Source organism: Nyctereutes procyonoides, unplaced genomic scaffold (genome assembly GCF_905146905.1).
Source record: "Nyctereutes procyonoides isolate TBG_1078 unplaced genomic scaffold, NYPRO_anot_genome, whole genome shotgun sequence".
Taxonomy (NCBI): Eukaryota; Metazoa; Chordata; class Mammalia; order Carnivora; family Canidae; genus Nyctereutes; species Nyctereutes procyonoides.
This window is the reverse complement of record NW_026575040.1, coordinates 18,699,903-18,725,915: the sequence shown is the minus strand read 5'-3', so window position 1 is coordinate 18,725,915 and position 26,013 is coordinate 18,699,903. Positions and strand designations below refer to the sequence as shown.

Sequence of the window (26,013 nt, the reverse complement as noted above, 5' to 3'; positions counted from 1 at the left end):
AACAAAAAACAAAACAAAACCCAAGGAATCAATCCCATTTGCAAATGCACCAAAAACAATAAGATGCCTAGTAATAAATCTAACAAAAAAAGAAAAAGATCTGTACTCGGAAAACTATGGAACACTTATGAAAGAAACTTAAATGACATAAAGAAATGGAAAAACATACCATTCTCATGAATTAGAAAAACAAATACTGTTAAAATGTCTATACTACCAAAGCAATCTACACATTTAATGCAATCCCTATCAAAATACTGATAGTATCTTTCACAGAGCTAGAACAAACAATCCTAAAATTTGTATGGAACCATAAAAGACCCTGAACATCCCAAACAATCTTGAAAAAGAAAAGCAAAGCTGGAGGCATCACAATTCCAGACTTCAAGCTCTATTACAAAGCTGTAGTCATCAAGACAGTATGGTACTGGCACAAAAACAGACACATAGATCAATGGAACAGAATAGAAAATGCAGAAATGGACCCACAACTAAATGGTCACTTCATCTCAGACAAAGCAGGAAAGAATATCCAATGGAAAAAACATTTCTTCAACACATTTTTCTTCAACAAATGACAGCAAGCTGCAGAAGAATGAAACTGGACCACTTTGTTATACCATACATAAAAACAAATTCAAAACCTACATGTGAGACAGGAAATCATTAAAATCCTATAGGAAAACACAGGCAGCAACCTCTTTGACCTTGGCTGCAGCAAATTCTCACTTGACACACTGTAGGAGGCAAGCAAAAACGAACTACTGGGACTTCACCTAAACAGCCTCTGCACAGCAAAAAAAAAAAAAAAAAAAAAAAAAAAAAACAAGCAACAAAACTAAAGGCAACTTTTAGAATGGGAGAAGGTATTTGTAAATGACATACCTGATAAAGGGTTAGTATCTAAAATCTGTAAAGAACTTATCAAACTCAATACCCAAGAAATCAAATAATCCAGTTAAGATATGGGCAGAAGACACAAATAAAAATTCTTCCAAAGACGACATTCAGATGGCCAACAGACACACAAAAAGATGCTCAACATCATTCATCATTAGGGAAATACAAATCAAAGCCAAGATGAGATATCACCTCACATCTGTCATAATGGCTAAAATCAACATAACAAGAAATGAGATGTTGGTGAGCATGCAGAAAAAGGGAAACCCTTTTACACTGTTGGCAGGAATGCAAATTGGTGCAACCACTCTGGAGAACAGTATGCAGGTTCCTTAAAATTTTAAAAATAGAACTACTCTATGATCCAGCAATTACACTAGTAGGTATTTACCCAAAGGATACAAAAATACAGACTCAGAGGGGTACATAGACCTTGATGTTTATAGCAGCATTATCAACAATAGCCAAACTACGGAGGGTGCCCAAATGTCCATCAGCTGACAAATGGATAAAGAAGGTGGATATATATACAATGGACTATTACTTGGTCATGAAAAAGAACACAATCTTGCAATTTGCAACAATATGGATGGAGCTAGAGTATATTATACTAAGTGAAATAAGTCAGACAAAGACAAATACCATATGATTTCACTCATGTGGAATGTAAGAATGAAAAAGATGAACAAATGGGAAGGGGGAAAATGAAGAGAGGGAAACAAACCATATGAGACTCTTAACAGTAGAGAACAATATGAGGGTGGAGGGAGGGAGAGAGGTGGGGGATGGGCTAGATGGGTGATGGGTATTAGAGAGGGCACTTGTGATGAGTGCTGGGTGTTGATCAATCATACGCTATTCCTGAAATCAATACTGCACTGTATGTTAACTAAAATTTAAATAATTTTTTTAAGAAAAAGGAAAAGGAAATTAACCTTGCAAAACCTAAATTTTACTTTTATTCGATATTACAATTAATATTCCCAGATAGATAGACCGGAGAAGACAGAGGAAGAAGAAAATAGCAATAAGGGATAAACAAATAGAAAAGTACAATTCCATGATTGAATTAGGATATAACATCTGAGAAATGCAATTTTAAAAATCATTTCAAAGGTCTACAAAAGAACAGCCACTTTACTACTGCTAATTGGCATAGTAACACACTTCCATAAGCCTAGTAATATTGAATAAGTAGCCAGGAAATGGATGCCTGGTAATAATTTTAACAATTTATTTTTTAAAAGGGGAGTCTATAAACTCAAGGAATGTCTTCCTTCTCGAGAATTATGTACTAGCATTTACAAGGGTATTATTTAATAGTTTGTAGACCAGAAGAGTCAACTACACTCAATCTGACATTGGAGAATTTTACCAGATGGGACTGAAGCACTGCAGTGAAATGCTATCCACCCAGCAGTCTGCAGGAATGTACTGTGTGATGTGTGAACTATAAGCCAAAATTACAAATTACAGTGCAGATGGATTGCACTAAAACTCTCAATGATGAAAAGATGCCACTGATAGGCAATTCCCAGGGTATTGTCATTAGTAGTAGCAGTAATTACAATATTAGCAGTAACAGCAGTAAGAGCCATTACAGTAGTAGTAGTAACAACATGTATTTATTAACTACGTTTTGTTAGGCCACTGCTAAATAATCTTAATATTTAACTAAGTAATTCAATTATTTAATAATTTAACTAATTTAATTTCCATACCTTATCTTTATTTCTTATAACCACCCTGCAAGGACTTACAGCAGATCTTTACTGATGTGGAAGTTGAGACTCAACAAGCTGGTTAGACACCCAACCAGGATTTAAACCTAGGGCTACCTTATTTCATAGCTGCACTCCTTCCATAACACTATACTTTGGAGCAGTATGGAGACAGATATTTTTCAATGTGGAGGATTAAAAACAATAGGTTCCTATATTTCAAGAAATGACACAGAAAAGGAGATGCACAGTAGCTTCTCCAAGTTTGCAGATGAGAGTAAACTCTTTCAGGTACTCAAATACCAAAATGACCAGAGTGAGGCTGCAGAAGGATCTCAAAATCAGGGATGTGGGCTGAAAATATGAGGTGAACCATAGTACAGTCAGTATAAGGCAGTATAATTAGGGAAAATATTTTTACTATTTATAAAATAGTTACGATAAAATGAACCAAGGAGTATTCACAGACATTCTCTAACAGAAGTTTGGTGAGTTGTAGATACCCAAAATTTAATGGTATTACTAATGTTTGCTTCAAAAGTAACTCTAAAAATATATATTCTGGGTTAGGAAAAAGAAACCAAATGATCTGTGAAATGATACAGGAAACTCAGATTGAAAACTGGAGTTATTCTAATGAACATTAGTAAGATATAGGCAGAAGTAAAATCACGAAGAGTAGTAATGTAACAATAGTAATAACGATAAATTTACACTTGTATAGCACTTCCTGTGTGCCAACTGCTTTCTAAGTACTATATGCATATACTAAATTCATTTAATTCCCTCAACACCTTATGAGCAAGTACTGTTGTTTCTGCATTTTACAAATAAGGGGCACAGATGTTGGTAACCTACCCAAAGTCACACACACACACTCTTGTATACAGCAGGGTAGGAACTCCACACTAAGCAATCAACTGTAGAGACTGTGCTATTCAATCACTATCCCTTTAGCAGTCTGAGAAGGTTTAATGTAGAACTGGGTATGAAAACTCCTAGTATTACTATCAAGGAAGACCTCCTGACACTGTTTCAATGAGAAGGAAAACTTTACAATAAGAAATTCCTTAATAGATAGTAAAAGACTGGAAAAAGTAATAGTATCAAGAAAAATAAATAAGGGGGTATATTGATAAGCTAAACATAAGGAGTAACAAAGAGAAGCTACAAATAAATATGAGAGATTCTTAAACTTCTTAGTGTGAAATCATGAAAAGTAACCATACACTCCAAAAAAAAAAAAAATCTCTGCTGCTCAATAAACAGAGACAGAATAAGCTAATAACTGGTCTGTCTCTGTTATGTATTTCTTAGATTTTACAAACATAATAGAAGATATCATTTCTATAATTTCTAAAAATATGAAAATGTACATTGCTAGCATCCAGTTATAAACTCTACAAAGTTTATACAAAGATTCACAAACATGAACAAAATGTTTAGGAGTCCATCTTAGTTAATGTCTTACACGACTACTTTTTGCCCCCAATTCAGAGAATCCGAAGAATGATTCCTCTAGTTCAGCATTCTACATGTTTATTGTATGGAGATTAATGTCAGAAAGTTAATAAATATTGAAGGAAAAAAATTCCAAATAAATATTCTTGAGACACAGGCCACATCTAGCAGGAAAAATCCTATATTAAAGAATCTACCTAATTTTAATTTGCATTTCCTAAACTTATTTGACCATGGAAAATTTCCCCTGAAGATAGTTTACAAATTATGGACACACTAGTTCCACAATTCAGGTTTTGGGAAACAATGATCTAGTTACTTTTTTCTGGGAAAATATAAGAGAATTACTTTTATGAGAGTATATGTAGGGAGTTAAAGGTGCTGAGGAGTAATGTGGACATTTAGTTTTCTTAAGATCAAAAGTTTCTGCTACCAAAGATAAGGATATGTGTGGCATTCTGTATCTGATCTTCTAAGAACAAATTTTAACATGTAGGTATAATCAATACTGGATAAAGAATCCCAGAATTCTACAGCATGTCTGCACTCATATTTTACAAAAAGGGTAACCAAGACTCCAAGGACACCACCACTCCCCTGGTCTTCCTTTTATATCATTGGCTACTCCCACTTAGTTTCCTCTCCTGGTACTTTTTCATCTTCCTAACCCTTTATTGTCAGATTCCCCAGAGCTCAATCTCTGGACCTTACCTTTTCTCTATTTCTACTGTGTTCCTTGGTAATCTCACACAGTCCTATGATTTTTTAATTTAACTTTTATATTGGGACATTTTTATATTCACATGTAGTTGTAAGAAATAATATAGACTCCATGAAGTCCAGTTTCCCCCAATGATAACATCTTACAAAATTATAGTACAAAATCATAACCAAGATATTGACAGTGATATAATATACGAATTTTATTTACATTTCTCCGGTTTTACTTGTATTCATTCCCATGACATTTTAAAATGTTCAGTGACATTTACAGCCTAGAACATACCCCTAACTTTACACAAATGAGTAACTATGGCATCTCCATTTGGATTTCTAACAGGCATCTCAAACTAAAACATGCCCCAAGCCAAAATCTTCATCTTCCCAATTTATTCTTCCTAGTCTTCCTCATCTCAATTAATATCACTGCCATCTTCCCAGTTGCTCAGATTAATAACTATGTCATCCTCAACATTTTCTCTTATTTCACAAACTATTAATAAATTCAAAATATATCCAAAATCAAACCTCTCACCACCCACACTGCTAGTTGACTAGCCTAATTCCCTGCCATCTCCCACCAGATTATATAGCCCCTCAACTAATCTCCCTGATTTTGCCCTTAATCTTCTGTAATTTATTCTTGAGGCAGGGGCTAGAGTAATATAAGCACTCTTCTGTATTTAAGGTTTTTGTTGATTGTATTTTTTACTGAGGTGGACAAGATTCCACTATTCAAAATCCCCTAATGAATGGCTTATCTCAGAGTAAAAGCCAAATTCATACATGGCTCACATTACCTTGCAGGCCCCATCTCTTACTAGTCCCTCTTGCTCACTCATTTGCAGCCAGTCCAGTCTCCTTACAATTCTTCCTTCAGGTCTTTACTCAAACGTCATGTCTCAGTGAGGCCTTCTCTGACAACCAAGTTTTAAATGGGAGCCTCCCAACTCCTACCCTGTTCTCCTTATCCCCTTTCCCTACTTTATTTTTCTCTATAGTATTGACTGCAATCTAACATACTGTATGTTTTATTTACTTTTTATTGTCTTTCAGCACTATATAAAACATGAGCTCAAAGAGGGCAGAGATATCAATCCATTTTTTTAGCACCTAGAATGGTGCTAGGCAGAGTAGATGTTCAAGAAATCACTGAATAAATACATGAGGCCCAAAGCAGCAAGGTATTTTACCAAAATGTGACAAAAATATGGTAAAAATCCTAAGTCTCTGTAGTTTAGGAGTCTTTTTTTTTTTTTTTTTTTTTAAAGAATGGTGATGGATTCAAACCAACCTCACTTTTTATTTGGTGGTTACCAAAAACACACATGCATGAAATGACCATTTCTGATCAGGCGAATAAACTTGACAGTAAGGAGGGATCAGACCCAAGTTAAAACACATCAGCACCAAACTAAAATTCAACCAACTGCCTTTAATAAGCAAATTTTATACCAACTACCTTAAGTGTTTTATTTAAGCCACCTTCTTAAAAAGGAAGTTATATGTGATAAAACTTTGAGAGTTTAAAATTTAAGAAAATGAACTTGATAATACTATAAGAGAGAGTCCTAGGAAAAAACACAAAGCAGTACTCCTACATTGTTATATCAAGAATAAAGTTTAACAAATTTTTGAGTTTTAACCAAGGGAGAGTAAGTATTTATTTATTTTTTAAAGATTTTATTTATTTATTCATGAGAGACACAGAGAGAGAGAGAAAGAGAGGCAGAGACACAGGCAGAGGGAGAAGCAGGCTCCATGCAGGGAGCCTGATGTGGGACTCAATCCTGGGTCTCCAGGATCACGCCCTGGGCTGAAGGCAGTGCTAAACCGCTGAGCCACCTGGGCTGTCCGAGAGTAAGTATTTATAAACAAAAAAAGGATTTCTGTTAAAAATGGAAAGAAGTTGTTGTTTGTGAACAGTATTTTAAAATACTTTTTTAAATTGGGTAGAAAGAGGGTGAAATGACAAAACTTCCTGGGACAGATAAGGAAATAAAGACTAGAATATCACAAGGTCTATTTACTAAGAAACAAGTCTCTTTGGGAGCTTTTGGAAAATCATTCATTTACTGTACTAGTTAAAAAAATTTAACACTAATAGATCAGCTTTTTTTGATTAATATTTACAAGGAGATTACATAATATGCAGTCATCTAAGTTGGCTTTAAATTTCTTTCAAAGTAAAATTAAAGAAGTTCTAATTTTAGAGTAAAAAACATAATTGAGTCATACTTTCAGAGCTTGTCTGTCCTCATAGCAGGTAAGATTACAAAAGGCATTTTGCTTGTCTTTAAGATTCAAGAAACTGGTATGGTATAATGAATGACCTTTCAATTGTCCTGGAGGAAAAAATGCAAGGTGCATTAAGTAGATATAGCTTTCAGTTACAGGCCAAATAGTAATAAGGCCTCCATTAAATAATTAAAGCAATGCTCCTATTTATATGATAAATCTATAGCTTTCATATGAACTCTTTATTAGTAAATAATTCCTGAGGCACTTAAACAATACAATTTTTTATTAAGAGAAATTAATAGCATCAAAACTCTTTAGTAGATCGATATTTAATGTAACTAAAATAAACAAAAGTCAAATTCTTAAAATATACATAATGCATGGGATATATATATATAAAATATAAACACCTGCATTATTGGCCCCCATAATTTTTGCTGTTACCTTTACCCAAAGAGACTACATTAATGGTAAAGTGGATATTATGTATTGAATGTACAAATATGTAACTTTAAAACTTGTTTTAAGGTATGCAAAGAGGTTTTGCTAATTCTTTACACTTCAGAATTCACAATTATAAAGATAATATTAACCATAATAAAATCCCAAAGTACGACAGAAGATTTAATAATGTCTGTGGTCTGAACAATAGCCAAAATAAAAAGCTATAAATAGGCAGCTATAAGGGAATCTACAGAGAATTCCAGGGAATCTCTTGGAGTTCTTAACAAAACAAAGCAAAAACTAATTAACAGTTTTAAAGAAAAGAATATAAAAATAGACATTATAAAATAGACATCAGTAAGTTTGGAAAACATAAAACCAAGTTACCAAAATTAAATTTTTTAAAATTCAAAAACTTGAGAATTGGTATTCCTGAAAAACTATAATATTAGTACTGGGTAATATATTTTAAATGATAGAAAAATAACTGCAATTTTGAACATAATTTTAGAGACCTGTTGTTCCAAGGACATGAAAATAACCATAGTTTCCTAACAACCAGAGAGCTTTTGTATTCCTTGGACTGCAATCATGCTAGATGAAGATTAAAAGGCAGCAGTCAAAATGACTACACTTCAACTGGGATGTTGAAGCACTGATCTGATGGGGTTTTCTTGGCCACAAGTGACCCACAAACTTAAGATCAAGAGCCAAAGTCCCCACTGGGAAGTTGTGCTCAATTTGGTGGGCCTTGAAACCATCTCTGGCTAAATCAGCATCAGCCTTACAGGAGGCCAGCCATGAAGGAAGGGAGTCTCCCCAAAATCTGATTTCTTGAGACCACAACCTAGAGCAGGTCCCACAGTCAAATTATTCACATTCCTTGGAAAGAGAGAACAGGCATCAGTTGTGTCCATCGAAGGGGGACACTGTCCAGGTGTACCCTGGAAATTTTTTGAAATCTCTGGGTTGCCTCTGCATCTGAAAAATAAGAAAAATAGCACAATGACAGACAACGGATGAGGAAAGACAATCATCTGGCCTAAAAACTTATGACTTATAAGAAATTAAGAAAGCAGACAAAACAGACAAAAAGACAAACAGCCATATCATTTAGAATGTATTATTCTGAAGGCAAGTACAACGGAGAAAAACACAAATTATTTTAAGCAAAGTAAGAAATGACCATAGCAAAAGTTATTTTTGGAGAGAGCCAACTGGGAAAAAAACAAAACAAAACAAAACAAAACATATGTTAAGATATGTCAACCTGACACAAAGATAAGGTGGAATAAGAATCTAGTCCCATTTGAAGCTGAAAATTGCTGAATAATGAGAGCTAGTGTCATGAACTTGGCTGCTTAACTGCCTTTGTGTAAGAAAACATCTCAGAACTTTGAACTTAGGAAATTCCAACTTGTCTTGCACCAGGTCACGAGCTCCAAAGAGCAGGAACCTATTTCAACAAGCAGCTTTAAAAAAAAAAAAAAACAACAAAATACTTTAATATTTTTCATTTCCTTTAATGATACATTTTAAAATGCAACAGTGCTAAAATCCATCAAAGTAAAATGCACTGAATTAAAAATTAAACTTACTCAGAAAGATGTTCAGAAGTTGGGATACAAACAGAAACTGAAATTAGAAGAAAAGTTTTATATTTAAAACAGCACATGAAATATGATGAGTGAGAATAACAATTTAGTAAAGAGCTCATATTGTGGCTGACCCAAAATACTGGAATAAATATCAAAAATCCAAAGTAATACAATTATATATACGTACCTTTCTCTATCACAACTTGACAAGTATGAGTTTCATGTTGACTTAAGTGTGTGGCCATATTATCTAAGCCAGAAACATCAGCTACGAAATCACAACTAAGGCACACTAGAGTAATGCCCCTATAAAAAAAAAAAAAAGCAAATAATATAAAAGGTTTTTGTTTTCTTATAAAAATCCATACACAAGTTCAATGATTATTTTTCTATGATTTGCTTTTTGTCATAATTGTCACTCCAATTTTTGTTATAAAGCTTGATATAACTGAAATGATTAGAAAGCAAAATAGCCATATTCAAATTAAGCTATCATTTATTTACAGAAAGCATTTTTGTTTTATAAACTTTTACCGCTCATGCTTTAAAAATTATGTAACAAGAGACCTACAATCCAGAGGTGGCCTCAGTAACAACTTGTGTTACTTCAACAAGCCACAATCTACCTGTGCCTCTGTTCATCTGCAAAGCAAGGGTATAAGTATTCATTCACTCAATATGTATTTACGGAGGCTGTGTACATACTGTACTATTATACTGCATTGTGAGTACAATGATAACCAAAAAATATAGTCTGCTCTGACAGAACTTACAATCTAGTGTTTTATTTAGGTGATGAAATAGAAGAGAAATGTTTTAAGGCTTTAAGAAGAGAAATGTTAAGGCTTTACGCTTCAGAATTCACAATTATAAAGATAATATTAACCATAATAATCCCAAAGTACGACAGAAGATTTAATAATGTCTATGGTCTGAACAATAGCCAAAATAAAAAGCTATAAATAGGTAGCTATAAGGGAATCTATAGAGAATTCCAAAGTATCTCTTGGAGTTCTTAACCAAACAAAGCAAACACTAAACAACAGTTTTAAAGAAAAGAATATAAAAATAGACAATAGATCATATTCTCAGATCATGTTGTATCTGTCATCAATTGTGTACCATGTGTTAAAGGTTTTCCCATATATTATTTGGTTTAATTCTCACCACAAACATCCAAGGTTGGCATTATTCTCATTTAACAATGAATTAACTAAAGTAGTTAATTCACTACAGAAGTCCAAAGCTTAGTCCCTGGTGTATCAGCACAGTAAACTGGTCCATGCACTGGGGCCTGAACTACTGGTTCCTTAACAAAACTTCACTGAGTGCTGTAGTTTCTAAGTGAAATCTGTAATGATTATAAATTTTCAAAAATGTTTGGAAACAATTCCCAAAGCCACTAATACTTTTTGTTGAATTCGGAATAGTTTTTATACTCACTGGATCAAACTGTGTAGCATTTGCTACTTGAAGAATTTAAACACTGTTGGCATATAGGATGTAACACTGGCCTTCAGATTCTAATTTAAATTGTGTTTAAACTTTTGGCTTTTGTTGAAAGGTATTTAAAAATATTAACCCTGCAAAAATATGGAAATATGTCAGAGAACTTAGAAAAACACTATATATTTAATTTATTATTTGCTAGAATTAAGCACTTGGGATCTTATGGGTCAAGCATCTGAAATGCTGTTTAAAGGAAAATCAAATATATTAAATGTATAAAAGATATTAAGGTGTTTTAGGAATTTGAACTATAAATGGGACTGTTTAAAAAATTTAGTCTATTCAACTTAAATGAATTTTATCAAACATTCATTAAAAGTATTCTTGAAAATGATTATTAAAATGTACTAATTTCTAAATGGAATATTTTTAAGTTAAACGTAAAAGCTTAACTTTAATAACTAATTATATAGTCTTCCCTACTAACAAACTGCCCTTGCAGAAATCAAAAGTACTCTCAATGGTAAGTAGTAGCTAAATTACTATCCCACTAGTCACAGTTACTTGGGGCAGGGATCAAATGCCAAACTCATGACTCCACTAAACAAAGATGAGTAAAATCAGGATTTATAATCAAATTTCTTCATCTGGGAAGATGTGGGAGGCTGGAACTAGTATGTTCAAGTCACCAATAGAGAAAGCTGATCTGCAGTAAGGAAGGAAATGGAACCCAACTCCTGAGAAAATAATAAAGACAAGATCATTCTGTCTCAGTAGGTCAGACCAGAGAGAAGCCATATTAGTAACTGATGGCTTTCTGGTTGCATCTCCTCCTCTTAGGAGTCTTCAAGATTCTTTAGAATTCTGCTTTTAAGTTATTTTTGCTTAGGTCAAAAAAAAAATAGATCATGTAATGTTATTACTGCTACTGTCAACTTACTAACAAAGCATAAATAGTTTTGAAGTTCGTCATATACTTTAAAAATTTAAGTTTTGCCAATATACAAAATATAAACGAGTAACATACCATAGACTGACTTCTTCCCTGAAGCTCTAGTCTAACAGTGTGCTGTGCATTTTACACCTAGATGTCACATAAAGCACATCAAAACTGATCCTCAATCAAAACTACAATTATGTACTTTCTCCCCAAATCAACTTCTGATTGGTCTTTCTTATGATGTTTCTTTCTTCTAATAGTAAAGTTCAAACTACAGATATCTGTTTCTTCTTCCTTAAAATAATCAATATGGCAACCATTTTATAATATTCATTGAATACTTATACTGTGCTAGTCTAACAACTTTAGACTTATCATCTTATCTAAATATTGAGCACCTGAACACCTCACATGGTTGAGCGTCCAGCTCTTGGTCTTGGCTGGGGTCATGATCTCACAGGTTGTGGGATGGAGCCCTGTGTGGGGCTCTGCACTCAAGTCTGCTTGAAAATTTTCTCCGTTTCTCCCCCACTGCACTCTCTCTCTCTCTCAAATTTTAAATAAATAAATAAATAAATAAATAAATAAATAAATAAATAAATAAATATTTTAATGACCCAAAAAGGTAGTTGCTATAATTTATCACCTTTTTATAAAGTTAGATCAGTAAACTACCAAGGAGAAGAGCTGGTAAAGGTCAGGACTAGGTTTGAAACTGAGCACTTTGGTTTCAGAGCCCATATTCTTAAAGATGATGTAATACTGCCTCATCATTTTAATTTAGGTTCTAACTAAATTGTAACTACCACAATAGTCCTAATCTATAGGATTCATGCATCTATAACTCATCTTATTATTGAACCTTCCTTCAGTATCACTATATAAAATATCAAAGGTTTTCTAATGCTCTCCAAATTAAGTCCAAACTCCTTAACCTTATTTTTAACACTTTCACAACCTGGCTCTGAGCTTAAAACTATTGCTCCAGACATCAATCTTATTAGTATTATCTGAACTTCATGCTCCATCCATTTACTATTAGTCATTCCCTCTGTATGCTTTGTACTTTTTCATTTCTGCACCTTTATTCACACTATTTCTGTTAACTCAAATGCCTCTGTGCATCTTCTATCAGTATAAATAATACTCATTCTTTAAAGCCAAGTATACCTAACACCTACGCAGATCATTCCAAATTACTTCTCTCTCCTTTGGAAAAGAGACCTTATTGCACTTATTAAAGTTCCCCTTGCTTTATTATAGTTTTACACATTCACCCCTTATATCTCTCACCCAACAAACTATACATTCCCTGAAGGGTGGTCCAAGACTTATTCATCACTGTCATCTTCACAGGACCTGCTATATTATGTATCTGACAGATGTATCATAAATAAATAACCAAAGAATTAATATTCCATTCCAACAAGAGTAATCACAAAAATTACTGTTCTATAATTCTAAGTATGCTATGTCCAGTCACAGAAATCGACCAGTTTTCAATTTTAGACCTATTCCAGTTTAAAGAAAAGAAATCTAGATCTTTAAAATCATATAGTTCATTTAAAAAACAAACATATAACTGAGCTTGACAACAGTAGGGTAAAAAGCAAATCAAATTCTTACCTTTTGAAAAAAACCCTTTTATTCTTATAAAAATTTTCAGTAAAGGCAACATCTAATAAAACCTTATCCATTTCCTTGAATTCAGTAAATGTTTTAAAATGTATTCTAATATATTTTTAAAACGAAATCAAAATTTTCTCTACCTGTGAGCTACCGATCTCTATGAGCTATATCATAGATGAGACCTATTGTTTTATATAAGTCATTTTCAACATATATGTTACTTATTCAACAAATATTTATTGAGTGCCTACCATGTGCCAGGCACTACTCAATGCCTGGCAGAGAGAAAAACCCAAACTACACATATTCTAGTGAGAAGACCCAGATAGGAAGTACTGGGATGAAGCACAAGGGAGATGATACAATGTAAAATCAAGTGATCAAGGAAAGGCTGACTCACCAGAGTAGCAACCCAAACTAGATAAAGGAATACATACAGAAATCTGGGGAACAAAACTAGTAATAGAGACTAATACACAGAAGTCCTGAAACAGGTCGGCCCGGTGGCTCAGCGGTTTAGCGCCACCTTCAGCCCAGGGCGGGATCTTGGAGACCCACGATAGAGTCCCACATCAGGCTCCCTGCGTGAAGCCTGCTTCTCCCTCTGCCTGTGTCTCTGCCTCTCTCTCTCTCTCTCTCTCTCTGTCTCTCATGAATAAATAAAATTAAAAAAATAAAAAAGAAGTCCTGAAACATAATATCATCCCTTTTTCCAACGTTTCCACTAACTCAAAGCACTAAAACAAGTACTGGCTAACCTTATCTCTATATATGTTAGTTTGATACAGCAAAGACACTGATATTTCAAGTAGCAATGGCAACGTGAACAAAATAAAGAACAGAGTCCAAAAATTCAAAAGAATATTTTTAAAAATGGTTGCTCAGTAGATTCTGAGTTAAGCATGTGGTACAACCAAAGTTAATTATCAATATCTTTAGAAATATTCATCAGTTCTTTCTGCACAGTAAGCAAGCTGTACACTTCTCTTTGAGAAAGGAAAAATAAGAATTATGAAGCTACCTAATAATTTCAAGAATTTCAGTGGTTTAAGAAATTTACTTCAACACTAAAAAAGTGTTAGTCATTTTACTAGGTATCTTAGGTATCTTTTTAATATTCAGATATTGTTGGAGAACTTTATTTTTGTTCTCATCTTATAAATGCATAAAAATAACCTCAACACCACTTGTCACCACTTGAAACAAATTTAGTAAGAGATCTAAGTCTAGTCTAAGGATCTATATCTAGTCTAAGGATATAAAGAATAGAACTCTCTAACATCCAATAGCAATCATTTAGATTTCCAAATTGGGCATCCCAACATCAGGCTTTTAAAAAATCAGAACAAACCACAATAAGATACCACTTCACACTCACTAAACAAATGGGACGTCTGAGTGGCTCAGTTGGTTAAGCATCTGCATTCAGCTCAGGTCATGGTCACATTGTCCTGGGATTGAGCCCCAAGTCAGGGTCCTTGATCAGCTGGGAGCCTGCTTCTCCCTCTCTCTTTGTACCTAACCCCACTCTTGAATATCTCTCTCTCTCAAATAAATAAAATCTTAAAAAAAACCCAAACAGATAATTAGTGTTGGCAAAGATGTGAAGAAGCTGGAACCCTTACACATTACATTGCTGTGGGAATGTAGTGGAGGTACTTTGTAAAACAGTTCGGAAGGTCTTCAAAGGCTCAACATAGAGTTACCATATAACCCAGAAAGTCTAATCATATATGTATATAATATACATATATGTATATATATACATACACATATACACACATAAAGGAGAAATGAAGACAAGTTCAGACAAAAACTTGTACACAAATGTTTATAGCAACAATATTCATAATGGCTTCAAAGCTAAAATAACCTTAACAGATAAATAAACTACAGTAGATCCATACAATGGGATATTATTCAGCAATTTAAAAAATGAAGTACTGACATGCTACAACATGGATGAATCTTAAAAATATGCTAAATGGAAGAAGCCAGTCACAAAGGATCACATGTTGTATCACTCCATTTATGTAAAATGTCCACAACACATAAATCTATACAAACAAAAATTAGATTAGTGGTTACTTAGGGATGAGAGGAGTTGGAAGGATATGGGGATGACCATTAAGGGGTATAGGAGTTTCTTTTGGAGTGATGACAATGTACTAAAATTAACCATGTTAAGCTTGTACAACTGAATACACTAAAAACTATTAATTGTACTATTTAAAGGCATGAATTACATGGTATATGAACTATATTTCAATAAAGATGTCACATATACAAAATTTAAATTATATTATTTTTCAACAGAAAGAATTTAAAAAGATCAACTAGTTACCTGAGATCTTCTGAATGCTTCTTAAAAATACAAAACCTTTTACTTGGGCGGTTACTATGAAAGCTGGAGAGACAAAATAGATTTTATTAATATTGTTATACAGCAAGTCTTATTAATTTATAGCTTTTATAAAGTTTCTAGTTTTGAGTAAAAGAGGATATAAATAATAAAATAATGCGTGCCATCCCTGTTTAATTCAATGTTTTTCTAATTCCACCTTATCCTTTTCTTTTCAAATGACACACATTTCTCTAAGCACATTCTTCTAACTCTTCTAAGATCAGTACCTCACCATTACACAGAAAAAAGGAAATAAATTTTTTTAAAGTACATCAAACTAATTTTCTTCATGTGTTAAGGAAGAGTTGAAGACACTTTAAAATTTTTGCAGATAACATTTTTGCTATAACATGAATCATTATCAATAACCACTTTTTAAATCATTTTCCAATTTTTTTTAAAGATTTTATTTGTTCATTAGAGAAAGAGAAAGAGAGGCAGAGACACAGGCAGAGAGAGAAGCAGGCTCCCTGTGGGGAGCCCGATGTGGGACTTGATCCCAGGACCCCGGGATCACTCCCTGAGCTGAAGGCAGATGACCAACTACAGAGCCACCCCATTTTCCAATTTTAACAAGCTTGTTGGGAGGGGTATAAAATCCAAATGATCTTTGAAGTAAACAGTACTTCAGCTAAATGCCACTGCACTGTTTACCATTTGGAAAATCAAATATTTAGAGAGTTCTATGCAATTACTAGCAGTCTATAAAAAATGAATTAAAGCAGAACTCTTTAGCTAAAATGATGCTTCTCCTAAACACAAAACAGAGAACTACTATCCAAACTTTGTAGTTAAAGATAATAGCTTTCAGATACCCGTTTAAATCTAGTAAAGAAAATCTAGTAAAGAAAGCTTTCCTATATTAGAAACCCAGGATTAGCTTTAGCACAGGATTACTCAAAGTGGAATCGCATAGACTGATAACATCAGCATCACCTAGGATCTTATTTAGAAATGCAAAGGTTTGTGCTCCCCCACAAACCTAGCTGAATTAATGTCTGCCAGTAGGCTGGCTCTACCAGAATCTGTTTTAACAAGTTTTCCCAGTGATTCTTAGGCAAGCTAAAGACCAAGAAGCAGTAGTCCTAGTTTGCACTGATAGACTCAAAGTAGCCAATGCACCAGGTCAATGGTCACTCTCAGATACAACGTAACCATCACCAGTACAGCATGTATTATGTGGGAGAAGAAATACTGTGACTAGCTATATATATATAATCTCCAGAAAATGTCCTCAGAAGACTTCTAACAGTTATTTCTTCAATTTGGGGATAACTACTATTAAAGAGTTTATAAATGCAAGACAACATCACAAATAATAAATATTTTTTAGAAGAGAAAATCAGGGGTTAGGAAACATTGAAATTATATGCAAAAATTTGTGCACATAACTGTTTCTTCAGAAGAATAAATCCAAGACTTTATCTGATTCCCAAAGAATATGAATCAAACAAAGCTATTTTTTAAATGAGATTTAAAAGTTATTTTTAAAAGCTTTTTTCTTTCTCCTCAGACAATTTTGGTATGATTTATTTGGTTAAGAGGAGAAAAAAATTACATTTTAGGGTATTGATGGCTTCCATTCTGTCTACAACTTGTAACTTATTAAAATGTTGGTAATTTTAAAATTCCAGTTGTCCAAATCCAGTTTTAATTTAGAGTTCCCTGTTAAAAAAACAAACCCTATAATGCTCTTTTATTTATATTTATTACACAAATTCCATTCTTTTATTATTATCCTTGTATTATAGAAATGGAAAAGTAGATCTATAGCTCATAAACAAGAAAAAAAGTTAGCCTCCTTCTTCCTGTTAGATCTGCATAAAGTTAATAACAATACAAAAATAAATCTAAGAGAGCGAGACAAATTGTAAGAGAAACAACTATAGGAAACAAACAGGGTTGCTGGAGGGGAGGGGATAAGGAGATGGGGTAACTGGGTGACAGACATTAAGAAGGGTACATGGTAATGAGCACTGGGTATTATATAAGACTGATAAATCATTGACCTCTACCTCTGAAACCAATTATATATTATATGTTAATTAACTGAATTTAAATAAAATTTAAAGAAAAAGAATAGAGTAAAAACATATATTGAAATTTAGGTTTTAAAAATTCACCACCTAGTTATAAGACTGTATATAATTATCTAAATTCATTAAGCTTTCTCTAAAAATAAGTTAATTTTATTATATATAAATTATACCTCAATAAGACTAGAGGAGAAAAAACTCCCTTTGACCGTATCTTCTTAATAATTTTAATTCAGTATAAAACAACTTTATTTCTGATGAAACACAAAAGGAAATGTTAACAGTACTAATGGTATGCCTACTATTAAAGACACTACACTAGAGGTTGAGAATACAAAAAGAAAGAGGGCAGGTTGTCTCTCAAGGTCCCGGCGTGAGTGGGGGGAGGCAAAAAAGTTAAACAGCAGGTGGCACAGAATAAATGCTTTTAAATGAATGAATACATATTCATAAATAATTATAAACATTAATAGTGACACAAAGTTTTCTGGCTGCATGAAGGAAAACTACAGGTAAATGGAATAGAAACCAGCTAACAATCAGGAGTTCATTTCAGTAAAGAAGGGCACTACGCCTTGCTCTAGACAAAGTACAGAGCAAGATACGGAGGGATTTTCAAAAAAATAAGCTCTAAAGGAAAAAAATAAAAATAAAATAAGCTCTAAAGGAGCTGAAAAAGTGGTCAGACATTAAATATTGAAAGGTCTTATACTCTCCAGAATATCTGAACTTCATGACTATGAATGTTAGAAGGGCAAAGGATTTTTATGCTAAAAAAGACCTGAGCAGACATGCCTACTGCAGTAAGAGAATAAAGGAAAAACTGGAGAGGCAGGGGGAAGGGGATGGACTAGACAGGACATCAGTTATGACGCTACCACAATAATCCAACTGCTTCTAACGACTATTCTTCAATGCCAGTAAATCTATACAAAATATATAATGAACTCAAACATATCATAAAAATTCAGTGTTCTGTCTTATCCATTATCTAGAACAACCTGTTATATCAGTTTTCCTTTTCCTTGGTAAAATTTTAAGTCATCCTTCAAAGCCTAAGTGAAATGTCATTTATAAAATACCTCCTCCTATATCTTGCTTAAGGAACTCATTCTTCCCTTCTCTGCGCTCTCATAGTCATTTGTTTACCATCTTAAATTAGGTAAATATACCTCTCCTACTAAATTGTGAAAATTAGAGGCAAGGACTTTATCCACAATACCTAATAATGACAACTTAGAAATAACAGCTACAATTACTTGAATATCTCCTAAGTAAAAATCATTTTATTAAGCACTTTAAGTATATTTTCTGTAATTATCACAATGACTTTCTTTTTAAGAAAAGTAAACTGGGAGTCAGGTTAAGTAACTTGCCCAAAGTCACACAGGTAATAAATAAATGGTGAAGCTTGGATTCAAATCCAGATTTGTCTGATTCTTCACCACCAGATTGCCATACTTCTTAGCAAATAGTAAACTCTGCTAGAAAAAGAAATATTAAATACTTATGTCCATTAACTTAGTTCTATTACATGTAGAGAAAAAGCCTTCTTATATACATCATGTTGAGGAATAGTAACAACAATATTATATGGTAATTTGCTTCCATTTTTTTTTTCAGGTGACTTCTATTAATTACTATCTGAAGTCTATAAGTAAATAAGGTGCAGTAATTTAAACAACAAAACCCAAATAATACTACTTTTTAAAAAAAATCACTTAAAACTTACATGTTGAATGACACTCTTCTTCAAAAGAGACTTATTCCAAAAAGACTACAAATGCATCAAGATTTTTAACATCCTCTTTTGAGATTTTATTTAGAGCCTTTTATAATTTCAACAAATAATGCCTTGCTATTTGTAATGTGCTGAGTGACATGGTGAATACAAACAGCCCCTTCTTCTCAAGGAAATAATACAAACACAAACAAATATAATAAAATGCAAAAAAATAAATGAATGGTACACGCTCAAAGTGAGGAATGACCCCTCTGAGTGGTTGTGGTGATCAGACACCCCCAAAAAAGAAGATAAATGGAGAGGAAGAATAGGGACATTCTAGACTTAACAAAGAATAAGGAAACGCCACTGTCAAAAATGAGTTATGTGATAAATTTTATTCTGGGGAACAGTAGTCAATTTATGGGGATGATGCAGATATGAGACCAGAGGGAAAAAGACCAAATGAGAGTACAGAGGTGGTACAGGATAAGATTAAAGGTACTCAACCTCTGGAGAAAATGAATCTTCTATACATACAGAACTCAAGCCTATAATATGAATCCATGTGGGGCAGAAGTAATGGTGGTCATTCAATGGGAGGATACCTAAGGCAGTGAATGAGGCAAGTGTACCAGTAGATAAAAAGTTAGAGACCTACTAAACCCTAAGAGTGGCAATGGAAGCTTTCAGTTCCATTAAGAGGCTAACAATAAGCAGGAGCTCAGTGCACAGCACAAAGATAATAAAGTGCAGGGTTGGGGCTCACTGGGAATTGGAAAAAGGATATGGAGGAAGGTGGGCTAATCATAAATGTTTTGCAATAGAATGGACTTGGAGGTTCTATAGGACAGGTGGGAAGCCTGTGATAAATGAGAGAGGGAAGAGTGAAAGATTCTTGGTTTAACAAAACAAAACATTTTCCAATTTGGCCCCTTACAAATTAAGGGCAGAATTAAAGCCCCATTCAGGCAACCATGTATTTGTCACAGAAAGAAGACACATTTCACACAGCAGTATACTGGGGAAAAGATGCCTGGGGCCTGGCTTAGAGGAATTGGAATACAGGTGCAGACCAGTCCAATAGTTGAGAAGCAGAGTAGCAGAATGCAAAAAGGGGAGTCTCAGAAAACCATAATGCACAGTAGCTGATCAAGAGAACTTCATGAGCTTACGAAACTTGGGATAGTAAACTATTTCCAGCTGATGTTCCACATTCACAGAAATGGTGCCCTGAAAGAGTATTTGGGTAGTTATGTGAATTCTGGACAGATGATAATGTTTGGCTCATTTTTGTTCTTTTTAGATGCTAGTGAGTCAAAGGTAAAAATATGTATGAAATAATTAGAAATATAGAGTTGGATCTTAGGAAGATTAAGAAATAAAATTGGAGGGACGCCTGGGTGGCTCAGTGGTTAAGCATCTCCCTTCGGCTTAGGGTGTGATCCTGGAGTCTTGGGATTGAGTCCCACATCGGGCTCCCTGCTGCTTCTCCCTCTGCCTGTGTTCTGCCTCTCTCTCTCTCTGTGTCTCTCATGAATAAATAAATAAAATCTTTTTAAAAAATAATAAATAAATAAAGGGTGACTTCCAACTGAATACTTGGCCAGGTTAACTTCTAAGAGACTAAAATAAAATTTCCAGAGTACTAAAAAAAAGTTTAAATAAATATTGTAGATAAAAACGAAGAAGTATTAAAAAAGTAAAAAGTAAATAAAGAGGTATTTTAAAATAAAAAGATAGGACCCAGTCAACAACGTTAAAGACCACAAAGTCAGAGTTGATTGAATCAAATCCAGCTGAGTAAGTCTAAAACTGAGCATAAACTTCAGGAGAGTAAGAAGTTCCAGTCTCATGTTGGGATATATGTGAAGTGACCATGACTAAAAAGGTAAAGGATTCTAGAACAAAAACAAAGCAGCAATCAAAACAGATGACCCTGAGTAAGGTTGACTATACAGTTAAACAGGTGCTACTAGACTGAAAAAGGGATTCAAAGTACTAAAAACTCAAAAGGAGTTAACTCTACAGGGTAATGGCAATTGTAAAGAAATGAACAGTAGGTATTATGAGATTAAAATGGTACTGTGGTATAAGAAAGGAGGTTACAATAACTTAAGGGTTGATGTGAAGCACTAGTACTGACGAAGTCCAGGTACCTGAGGTCAGGCTAATAAAGGGGAAAGAAAGTATGAGAGAAGTGCTAAAGTCATCAAGAAGGTGGGAAATCCTTGAAAAGAGTAGCTGATTAATGACCAAAAAGTAATACAGAGGTCATTTTATGATCTGTAAGAAAATCCCTTTTATACTTCAATTCTAATTTAAAAAAAAATGGAACAATCTCACTTTGAATGATCAACCTAACTGCTCTACAGGTAAACAATTTTTGACTATTTTTTAAAAAATAAAAATGTATCCTAAGGGATGCCTCTATTAATGAGATACAAATGAAAGAAATGTGGGCTGTGAAGGCCTCCTCTGCATAGAGTAAATATCAGGTATCCAAATAACCTAAGCTGAATGAATTAATACAATAAAAAATTCCAACAATGGCCTCATGACTGGGATAGTCTCTCATTCCACTGAATGAATGCAAGGATAGATGGTTTGATGGATAGATGGACAGATAATGGCTTACAGAGAAAAAGAGAAAAAGACCCAATAAAGTTCCTAACATCACTAAAAACCCTGGAGTCTCTCAAAGTAACTGCTTTCAAAAAATAATATTCATGAGATTACATGTATTTGTTTGGTAAATATATTTAAAATATTTGATTTTTTTATATTTGAAAATGATCCTTTAAAAATTCTAAAGGAAAAAAAAATACCCATAGAGAAACAATTTCCCTAACAAACCTATCCTAATTTCGTTAGTCTAACTATTCTTACAATTTTAGTTCCAATAATTTTATGAGTTATGATGCTGGGGAAAATAGTACCAGGTATTACCCTAAAAGTTCCCTGTAACTAGACAATTAGATCCTTAAAGAGAAAAATTGGCTTCTAAAAGGATAACCGTTTCAAAACAAACTTTCTGAACTATAATTTTAATTGGTAATTACAGATGTTTAACTCATCTTACCTCATCATATGATTTACATAGGCTTTGCTACAGCTAGTGTTGTATCTGCAAAAACTACAATGGACATACGTAGGAAAGTGATTTGCAAAATCTTTTATTTCGGAACAACACTCAATGCACTTGTGAACTCCCCGACGATACCTTATGGAGATATAAAGAAAATGATAAAAATATATTTTAAAACAAAAATAATAAGGGAGGGCCTTATTAATGTTCTGTTAATTAAGGCCAAGGTGTTTAAATGAATATGTTTAAATAGAGTTATAGTTTGAAAAATCTGTTCTGGAATAATAGCTAGATTAAGTGTAAACAATCTTAACATAAATCAATGTTTTTCATTGGCATAAAAGGGCTTAAGTTAAGCAATACAAACATCACAAGATATAAGCACACATATAATACCAGTATAATAAATGAATATTATAAAAAATAATAATTCAAATACTGTTCAAGAGTTGTAAAAAAATACCTTTTTATTATTTGTTTGGCCTTTATGTCATAGTGATAGCATATACATGTATAAGAGAGCTGTGTAATAGGGTGAATTTACATTAAATAAAGTTTTTATACTTTAAATTAGTATTATATATGAGGAATAAAAGATTACCTTAAGTTCCTCAATGCTGTATTGACTTTACTTTTTTTATTGCTACTAGCCAATGTGCTTTGTTTCTTTTGCATATTAGAGATTTTTGATTTATATTTAGATTTACTTCCATTAGGCTTACTTGCATTAGGTTTACTTGTATTGGATTTAGTTGTATTAGGTTTGCCTGTGTTAGATTTTGTGGGATTTTTAGCAGTTATATTTTTAGTCCTTGGAGGTGAGAGCTGAAGGGTAGAAGTGCTTGCACTAATGGAAGGTGTAGGTGAAGATCCTGACTGAAGAGGTCCAACTGAAGCTCGAATAGTAACCTACAAAAATGGAGATAATGTTTGCTTTAGAAAATTAATCATGGCATTAGTATTAAAATATAACTGTATAACAAAAAGTTAAACATCAAGTATTTGGAAAGGGCAAGTATAAACTATAATTGGATAAGTCTTCCATTTATTCTAAATGTTCATACCAATTAAATTAAATTAAACTTGATATTTATTCACTTGTAATACTACATTTTTTGGTATTGATATCAGTCATGTTAACAGTTATTAATGCATAATTAGGAGTTAATGCAAATTATAGAACTATTAAAAGAGCACATTCCATAGCTATTTTTATGCTCTGATATATCTCAAATAATTCAGAGATCAAAATTTAAATCTCAAAGCCCAAAAAATAATTCTAGAAAGGCCTGCATTATCCCTCAACAGCTATAAAACAAACAGATCTATAGTAAATATGACCTCCTCTTTCCAGGAGCTCATTAGGCAGGATTTATGTATACAAAGGTTATGGGAGAGGTTATATATCAACTCATTATACTGTATGGAGAGTTTAATATTTAGAATTTCCTTAAAGAGAACTAATATAAAGCTTATCATTTAGTATCCAGAAATTACATTTGTTGATTGGCAATGAAAAACAATTGCCTACAAACATTCTCATTAATCATTTAACTGTACTTCTCCCATGTATTTGAGGAACAGACTATGAGGAAGTCCTATGAAATACATGTGTTTTGGTATCACACAAAAGCACTGGACTAGGAATCAAAAGACCTGAGGTTAAATCTTATACCATGCCATCCTAGCTATGTGACCTAAATAAGTAACTTACTCTCTTCTTTATAATATAGGGCAATAACTGTCTTGTCTTCCTCACTGGATTGCTGTATGGATTAAATAAAAAAGCATACCAAAAGCCTTATTCTAAGGTGCTATAAGAACATTTAGTATCATTATTAATATTATTACTATTATTATTAATAAGGGAAAATATGAGAGAGGACTGCACTGCTTACATTAGTGTTCTGCATGTCTAGTCCCAGCATGGAATGAATGGACTGCAGGGAACGATGCTGGATAGCTTCTCTTGCTCTAGGTCTTCAGAGCATGGCTTTATATTGTTTTAGTTAATTCAAATAACAGACATACCCACATTCAAAGGTAAGTACCCAAAGGCAAATATAAATGTTTTGGGGATTATTTCACTTTGGATTATCCATGCCTCTGTTTCCCTCCACTGGAGCAAATATTCAAGAGCTGACTGTATATAAAGAAGTCAGAGAAAACAGAGGTATATAAGGCAAAAAGGGAAAAGTAAATTACAATCATCAGTATGCAGTCAGACATGTTGTTTGCTCACTTAAAACATAATGCTATCCAGCAGCAGAACTTGCTTCTCTGAGAGTAGACTCAGTAATAACAACTTCAGTGAACATCTGAGAACCTACGGCACTCAAGGCACTATACCAGAAGCTAAGGACACAAAGATCTACGGCACTCAAGGCACTATACCAGAAGCTAAGGACACAAAGATAAAACATGAGTCCTGATCTCAACTATCTTATAGTTTAGCAGATAAAACTGACGTATACACTTCAACTGGAATAGCTCAAAAACAGCCTATATAATATCGACACAACCCGCTGACTCAGGGAATAGTTAATCTGTTGCACTTTTTACAAAGGAATAACACTTTAGCACAGCACACACCACTGATCATAAAAGGATGGTCAGAAGGATTTTTTTCTAGATATAAGAATGATAAAGCCTAAAATTAAAGTCTTCATAAAAATCAGACATCATGTTTTAAAGTATTATATCTAATAGATAAAAGAAGGCAGGAGTTAATTTCTATTATCATACAAAGTGTTAAAATACAAGACATTTAAACTTACCTTTGTTCCAGGAGGCAATCCTTCCAGTTGTTTAGGTTTTATAAATGTTCTATGATGTTGAGTCTTATGATCCATTTTCTCTTTGCATGTCAAAAATTGTAGTCTGCATTTTGTACAACGATGTATTCCTTTCTTCTGTTTAAAAACAGGAAAAGGGAGGAAAAATAATTTCTATAACCACAAGTGTCGTGCCCTTAAACTGTTCTGATTTACTTTAATGATACCTAAGTAATTTTAAAACTAGTATTATTTTACATCTCCCATATAAATAACAGCAATATGTTATTTCATTTTTAAAAACACTGTACAATAGTATTTGGGTTTCAAAAATGTCTGTTACTAGAAAGAAATTGAACATAAACGTTCTATCAGTAGGTTCTAATTAAAGTTCTCTCAGCAGTGATGTGAAAGCTCATCTAATTATAAAGTATTTAGACTCATGATATGGTTAAAAAGAGCTATACTATGTTTTTATCCTAAAAAAAGTAAATTCTTTTTAATTTTTGCTATTTCCACTTGGTTGACAAGTTGGCAAAATAAATTCAAATACTTAACCAGACATTTCAAAGAAGGTTGTTATGGAAGTGGTTGTATAAAACTGTGCTAATATAACCATCTGCAATTAGGAAAATGTTCTACAGCTGCACTGTTCAATATGGTAGCCAGTAGCCACATATTGAGCACCTGAAATGTACTAAGTGTAACAGAGGAACTGAATTTTTAATTTTATTTAATTTTAACTTCAAGAGCCATATGAACATTGAACAGTGCGGATATGGAGACGTAAATCAGAACTACTCCCAATCTATTTTATGATTGAGATCCCTTGAGTGAGTCCCTCTTTAAACCCAATGCTGCTGGGAAACAGGACCCAAGAAAAAT

The 26,013-nt window shown here is 33.3% G+C and overlaps 1 protein-coding gene across 9 annotated transcripts in view; it reads right to left on the bottom strand.

Moving 5' to 3' along the window:
- The window catches only part of ZNF280D (zinc finger protein 280D), a 123,634-nt gene that overhangs the window by 33,932 nt on the left and 63,689 nt on the right, over positions 1 to 26,013 (bottom strand). For 5 of the 9 annotated variants that reach the window (XR_008663730.1, XM_055319805.1, XM_055319807.1 and 2 more), the window contains 6 exons: positions 25,132 to 25,266; positions 22,956 to 23,263; positions 22,349 to 22,489; positions 15,448 to 15,510; positions 9,273 to 9,391; positions 9,086 to 9,122 (listed from right to left, as the gene is read on the bottom strand). Coding sequence is in view for 8 of the 9 variants with exons in the window: in XM_055319805.1 (XP_055175780.1) it covers positions 9,086 to 9,122; positions 9,273 to 9,391; positions 15,448 to 15,510; positions 22,349 to 22,489; positions 22,956 to 23,263; positions 25,132 to 25,266 (803 nt within the window). In the remaining variant the exon portion in view is untranslated. The other 4 variants (XM_055319808.1, XM_055319810.1, XM_055319809.1 and 1 more) reach the window with 4 other exon arrangements.